This window comes from Cajanus cajan, chromosome 9 (genome assembly GCF_000230855.2).
Source record: "Cajanus cajan strain Asha chromosome 9, NIPB_CcT2T_4, whole genome shotgun sequence".
Lineage (NCBI taxonomy): Eukaryota > Viridiplantae > Streptophyta > Magnoliopsida > Fabales > Fabaceae > Cajanus > Cajanus cajan.
The window spans coordinates 50,531,434-50,538,295 of record NC_138525.1 but is presented as its reverse complement, the minus strand read 5'-3'; the positions used below and the strand labels follow the sequence as shown (position 1 = coordinate 50,538,295).

At 31.7% G+C, this 6,862-nt stretch overlaps 1 protein-coding gene across 1 annotated transcript; it reads left to right on the top strand.

The window, feature by feature from the left end:
- Positions 1 to 1,115: 1,115 nt before the first annotated feature.
- Positions 1,116 to 2,874, top strand: LOC109815745 (U-box domain-containing protein 30). Its single transcript, XM_020380543.3, has one exon. It carries the CDS (start codon positions 1,265 to 1,267, stop codon positions 2,525 to 2,527), a length of 1,263 nt encoding a protein of 420 aa, XP_020236132.1. The 5' UTR covers positions 1,116 to 1,264; the 3' UTR covers positions 2,528 to 2,874.
- The last annotated feature ends 3,988 nt before the right edge of the window (positions 2,875 to 6,862 follow it).

Below are 6,862 nucleotides of genomic sequence, written 5' to 3'. Positions count from 1 at the left end.
ATTCATATAATATAACACTAGTTTAATATATATATCAACACTAGATAACTTATTTTAATGGGTGATTTTTGTTTATCTCTTTCAAACTGCATCAATTGAAGAAAATACATGCATCAATCACAATGCTAACCAGAAGGGGTATAGTCGCACTTTCAGGTTTCAACTGCACTATATAGAACTTTTTCTTTCTTGCTTTCAAGGTAAACATATTTTACCTTATTGAAGTGACGGTATTGAATGTGTAATAAAGAAGCACAAAATCATTATTAAAGATTTTTTTAATTATTTTTTTTCCCTAAATTACACTTCTAATATATTATAATATTTTATATAAAAATATATATTAATCATCACTTGATCTATTAATTTATTGTAATATACTACAATATATTATTTATTTAATATCAAATTATGATTAACATTTTAATTTTAGTATCGATTCTAAAAATTTTAAGATAATATTTTATAATAAAAAATTACATCTTAGGAATATAAATTAGTTTTATTTTTCAATTTTAAAATATTACGTGAAGTATATTGATTAAAAAATTAGAATTTTAATATTCAGATAGTTGAGGTAGTATTCCAAATTCAAATCTTATATCTTTATTTTTTTATGACTATAATATTAATATAAAGTATTTCATGTTGAAACTAATTTTTATTGGAGATGTGAACAGATAAAAAATATATATTTTTTTTAATATGGTTTATTTCATATATAATATCAAAATTCATATCGTAAATAATTTGATAAAGAAATAACATGACACCACTTATTCTAAATTATGTTGTAATCTTAATATCTTCATTATACCTAAAATTATGAATTTAGCCTATGTATCAGAATTATAGATTAAATATTATAAACATAAACATCAAAATATAATTTAGTTTTTGTTTTAAGAAACCAAATAATTGTACCCTAGATGAGCACAATGGAAGATTTTTGTAGGAGACATTTTTTGCTGATCTTGTTATGAAATCTTTTTCTTCCGTTACTTTTGGTGGAGCTTGAAGAGGAAGGGAATAAAATTAAGGGTCAATCATGTGGTTGATGAAGCATAACTGCATAAGCATAAGCAAGGGAACCCTTTTTTGACCATAGAAAAACCCCACTTAAAGAAAGAAAGAGTGAAAAAGCAAGGCGTGGGTAAAACCAAAAAGCTTGTCCCTTTGACCAGCTTTTTCTTTTTCTCTTCCTTTCCATTCCCACACGCTTCTTATCTACCCTCCTTCATCTGGCTCACACCCTTATGCGAAAATGCCTTCCTATGATGAGAGAAAAGAAGAGCACGTGAAAAAGATCGAAGCTTGTGTGGATCTGAAGGTGATGATCGAGGAGCTTGACTCAAACTCAATCGATGTCCCTTCTGTGTTCATCTGCCCAATCTCCCTTGAACCTATGCAAGACCCCGTGACCCTTTGCACAGGCCAAACCTACGACAGATCCAACATCCTCAAATGGCTCTCCCTCGGCCACAAAACATGTCCCACAACAATGCAAGAGCTTTGGGACGACTCCCTCACTCCCAACACCACCCTCTCCCACTTGATCCTCACATGGTTCTCTCACAAACACATGGCCATGAAGAAGAAGCTCGAGGACGTGCAAGGGAGGGTCTTGCACCTCTTGGACACGCTCAAGAGAGTGAAGGGCCAAGCCAGGGTCAGAGCACTTCAGGATCTGAGGCACCTCGTTGGCTCTCATTCCAATGCAAGGAAAGCACTTGAGGAGAATGGTGGGGTTGCCTTGGTTTTCTCCTTGTTGGGTCCTTTCACTTCGCATGCTGTTGGGTCTGAAGCGGTTGGGATCATTGTGGGCTTGGATTTGAGCTATGATCAGTTGAAGGGTAGTCTCATGCATCCTGCTAAGGTGTCACTTTTGGTTGATATTATGAATGAGGGAACTATTGAGACAAAGATGAACTGTGCCAAGTTGATTGAGATGTTGTTGGTGGAAGGGAACAATGAAGTTCTCCAAAGTTTGAGTCTTTTGGTGGGGTTGTTGAGATTGGTGAGGGATAAGAAGCACCCAACTGGGGTTGTCTCAACTGGTCTTGTTCTTCTCAAGGCTATAGTGTGTTCCCATGAGTCAGTTAGAATCTCAGTGATAAGCCTAGGGGGAATTCCCTTATTGATTGAGCTTTTGCCTAGTTTGAACAATGAGTGTTTGGAGGTGGCATTGTACATTCTAGAGGTTCTGTCAACACTTGAGGAGGGGAGAATGGCACTTAAGGAATGTCCAAATGTTGTTCCCAATGTGGTCAAGTATTTGATGAGAGTCTCAGAGAGGTGCACTCAGTTTGCATTGTCAATTTTGTGGGCTATCTACAAGCTTGCACCTGAAGAGTGTGCCTCACAGGCTGTGGAGGCTGGCTTGGCTGCAAAGCTTCTGCTGGTGATTCAGAGTGGATGCAACCCTGTGTTGAAACAAATGTCTTCTGAGTTTTTGAAATTGTGCAGTTTGAATTACTCTACTAGCATCTTGATCTCCAAGTGTATGCTTACCTCAACAATACAGTGAAAAACACCAGAGCCTTTTGTTTTGTCTATAGCTTCATATGTTGTCAAATTGTATTCATGTTTATGAGTTTCAGATTTTTTCCCCCTTTTTCGAACATTGAGAAAAACTGTAAATAAATCCAAGGCTTATGATGTAGCTAGTTGGTGATTCAAATCTGCATCCTGGCTGTCTTTGATGCCAATCTTGCAACTGACGGAAATTGGTGGAAGCTGAGTTGTGAGATTATAGAAATTCATATTTTAGTGGTCCACTCCATGCTGTTTTCTCCCTGCATAGAATTGGAGTTATTGAAACTTATTTTAATCTGCTTTTATAACAAACTATGGAAGAAACAATTCAAGTTTTTACCTTTTGAAGATTTTTGGTTACATGTTTGTATCAATTAACTAAAGTTAATTGATCTGGAACGTAATACTTCATTTTTGACAATTTTAATTTCTGTTCTGATACAAAGCGTGTGAATTGTAAAACAATCTCAGTTGAGTCAAAAACAAAAAAGTTGTTCCTTTACTTTTAAAATTGCTTAGAAAGTTAAGTCTAAATACAGGAGTTTTTTCATTTTTCCTTGAACATAATTTCTGTTGCAACTTGGAAGAAGCAAAGATGATTTTGAGTTTTTGACCCATACATAATTGAATGGATGAGATATTGATATTCAAAATGGTCAAAGGTCCCAATTATTTTGTTATCTCGAGATGAAAAGAAAAATGTCTACCCAAAAACCAATGTACCATTTTTTTTTTTCAATTTGCTTTTAGAAATAATTTTAAAATGTGGACACTTGCAGTATTAAACTATGAAATAGTGATTATTAAATGTTGGTTTGTTCGAAAAAGGTAATCAGTCAACAAGAAAAGATCTGGATCAGGCGGGTTTAGGCTTGGTCAAGATCTGGAGACTGTACGCTGCTATTTATTTGAACAGAAAGAAGGCATAATTTATGACTGTCCATTCATATTTCAAATTTGAAACCAATTTTGTCATTCCCTTCTTGGACCATTTCAAACCAGGAAGCTATCTCTTATGGGAAAAAGTTATCACATCAATTAGAAATAATTTAATAAAGAGTACATAAATAAAAAATAATTAAGAGAATATTTCACTTAGTATAGCCAATAGTGTTGTACATGACTTAGAATCTCAAAGCAGTGGATATATATTAGGCCATTAACTTGCCATATGTATTAACATGTTTTTTTAAGCACATGGATTATTGATGAGAATATTTCACTAGTGAGGGAACCTAACAGGACAGTTCGCATTCAAAAATATCAATTCAAGTTATTTTAAGAGAACAACACTCGTGTGTGTCATTTTGAGACTTCAGCTTTGATATATTACAATGAAAATATGTCACTTTTGGGCCTTCTTCCCCACTTTCATGTTGAAACTGTCAAATGTCTCGTTTAATTATTTATTTGATTACTATGCTTACACAATTTTAACTTTCTAATTCTTATATAAAAAATTAAAAGTTTTAGATTTTGCAATTGTATGAAAGTAAGTTTCGATCTTTATTAATGTTAATATAGCTAGTGATGTAATATTAACATGATAAATTATATATTACTTCTGGACTTTAATATAAGATCCGAATTTTTAAATTGATTTATTCTTTTTTATAAGATTTAATATATTATGTGTCAAATATTTATTCTTTGTAACTATACTCTGATTAAATGTATTTTTTGAATTTTGAGTAAGTGAAATTCATTTATTGAGTTCCTATAATAAGGACCCCAGAGGCAATATATACAACACAACCATGATAAATAAATGGGGTGGATGTGACTAGAAACTCATGATAGTAAAGTATGTTAACAAGAGTTTATGAGGCCAACAACATTTTGATAAGTAGAAAAATAAATCTCAAAACATGATAATTAATTTGGATAATTTAATGGTAGATTTGACTCGGCCAACTTATGTATATTTATTTCTTGGCAAGCTGATTTGATGTTTAATTTTCTTATTAACATATTAAATAATTTTTATGATAAAATTTTAAACTTAATAAAAAAATTTTGGTACATAAGAAAAAACCTTAATAATTTTAATGTAAATTTCAATCATGGCTAGCATCATACTTTCCCGGGGGGTTGCAGGTTCAGAGCTACAGGTGGAGGTTATAGAGATTGCATTCCCTACAGATTAATTTGTTTTTGTATTTTCTTATGTTTTATCTGTTTTTTCCCCCTCTTCTAGCTATTGTTACCAAAAAAAAATCACATTTTTTTCTTGAAATTCAAATTTAAAAGTAAATAAATTGATTAAACAAAACAAATATTTATTGTTGAAAATAAATAATATATAATATACGTTAGTTAGTTGAATAATCTCTTTTAAAAAAGCATTTATTTCACGTCATCTTATTATTTTCTAAAAAATATAAAGGTAGAAATATTTATTAGAAAGTTATGAAAATATTATCGATGACAACGGAGTGGATTGGAGTCAGGTTTCGCTCTCTTCGTCTCCACTCCCATAAAAGGTGAAACAGTCAGGTCTAAGTTTCAAAGAGATGATTTATATTTTTAAAACTCATCTTATTTCTATCGTGTTTTGTTAGGTTCGGAAAAACTCAATGAAACTCATCACAATTTTTTTTAAAATTTTAATTTACTTATATATTTTAAATAATTTTAAGTTTATAATTATATTATAATGTAAATAATTATAAACATAATAAATAAGAAAGAACTTATAAATAAAAAAAATTTAAGAATTAAATTATATTTTAAATTAAATTATTGTTATAATTTAAATTATTTAATTATTCAAATAATTAATTTGCATTTTTAATATTTATAAAAATTGAAAACTTAACTTTAATATATATATATATATATATATATATATATATATATATATATATATATATTTCTTTGCTATATGAAAATCCAACGGGGCGGGAGCGGGAAGTTTCCTATCCAAACTCGATTTCTCAAGTCGAAAAAATTCATACTCAGTCAAAGCGGTCAAAGTGGGTTCAACAAAATCAAAGAGAATAACTTGAGTTTTTTTTTTTTTTTTAACTTCATGTATAATGTGTGTAGTGTATGTTTGGATGAGAGTTTGACAAAATTAATTTTAAAGTGATGTTAAACTCATTATATTCACTTACATGAATACTACTTAAAGTTGTTTCAAATGATAATCAATTATGAGCTTAGCATCAAGTTCTTTACATTAAATTAAACATGTGAAAATTTACCTAAAATCACATTAATTGATATTTTAATATAATTCTAGATAATTCAATGTGAAACTAAACACTCATGTAATAAATTTGATATACAATTATGGTTGGAAAAATTTCTTTATGGTTGACACTCTAGGTTGTTTAAATTTTGTAAGAAAAGAATTCAATTATAGTTAATGTAATGTTGTACCTTTTGTTAGTGTTGCATGTGTTGTGGTGTTTCGAGGGTTCTCTAGCCTGAGATTCAATTGACCCTAAGAGAATAAAGTATATAAAGTTTCTTTTTAGAATTAAGTATCAAATACTCAACTTCTCTTAGATTCTCAGGAGTCTTGAGCTGCATTTTCCTTATAGTTGGTTAGGATTCAAAGCTTCTCAAAGCCAAGGATCCATGGTGGCACGAAGAGTTCTTTGTGGTTTTTGGAGTTCACCTTCTTCTTCCTCTTCTCCCTCTTGGTTGGTTCAGAGTAGAGGTAAAGAAAGCTAGAACTCACTTTGGTAGTTAATTTTTGTTGAATGTATGAATTGGAACTCAGAATTTGTTTTGGTTTACCTGAAATAGGATTGCATGTGGTGAAGTTGTAGGGTCTTGAGTGTGTGGTCTGATTTTGGTGAAGATGAATGACCTTTTGTTGCATGTGGTAATTTTGGTTGAAAATGGGTTTAGAATGATGTTTACACATGGATTCTTGTATTGCATGATTGTTTAGGTTGAATTTCAGGTCTTGGAGTGCAATTTTTTGTGATCTACAAGTGTAAATTCTGATGTTGCGTTGGGCACACCTTCATAGTGTCGGATGTGATTTCAATTAGATGCCTTTGTCTTGTTTACACTAAGCATAGGATTGGTGGCACTAGGCGTGAAGAGGAAGACTCATCTTGGATTGGGATGGTGTTGAACGTGAGAGCATTGAAAAGCCTTTATCTTAATGACGTTGGGCCCTAGTAAGGGTGGTGCCAAACATAATAAAGATAGGGACTTTTTGTCAAGATGACATCGGGTGACAATGAGTTGACGTCAGGTGTGAGTCAAGTAGAGAATCTTTGTCTGATATATATGGGTCAGGTGTGGGTGTTGCCATGTCTGGCGTGAGGTCTCAAGGGTTTCCTGCCTGATATACATTTTTTGAATC

Coding starts and splice junctions, on each gene's coding strand:
- LOC109815745 (XM_020380543.3), top strand. CDS start 1,265: ATGCCTTCCTATGATGAGAGAAAAGAAGAGCACGTGAAAAAGATCGAA.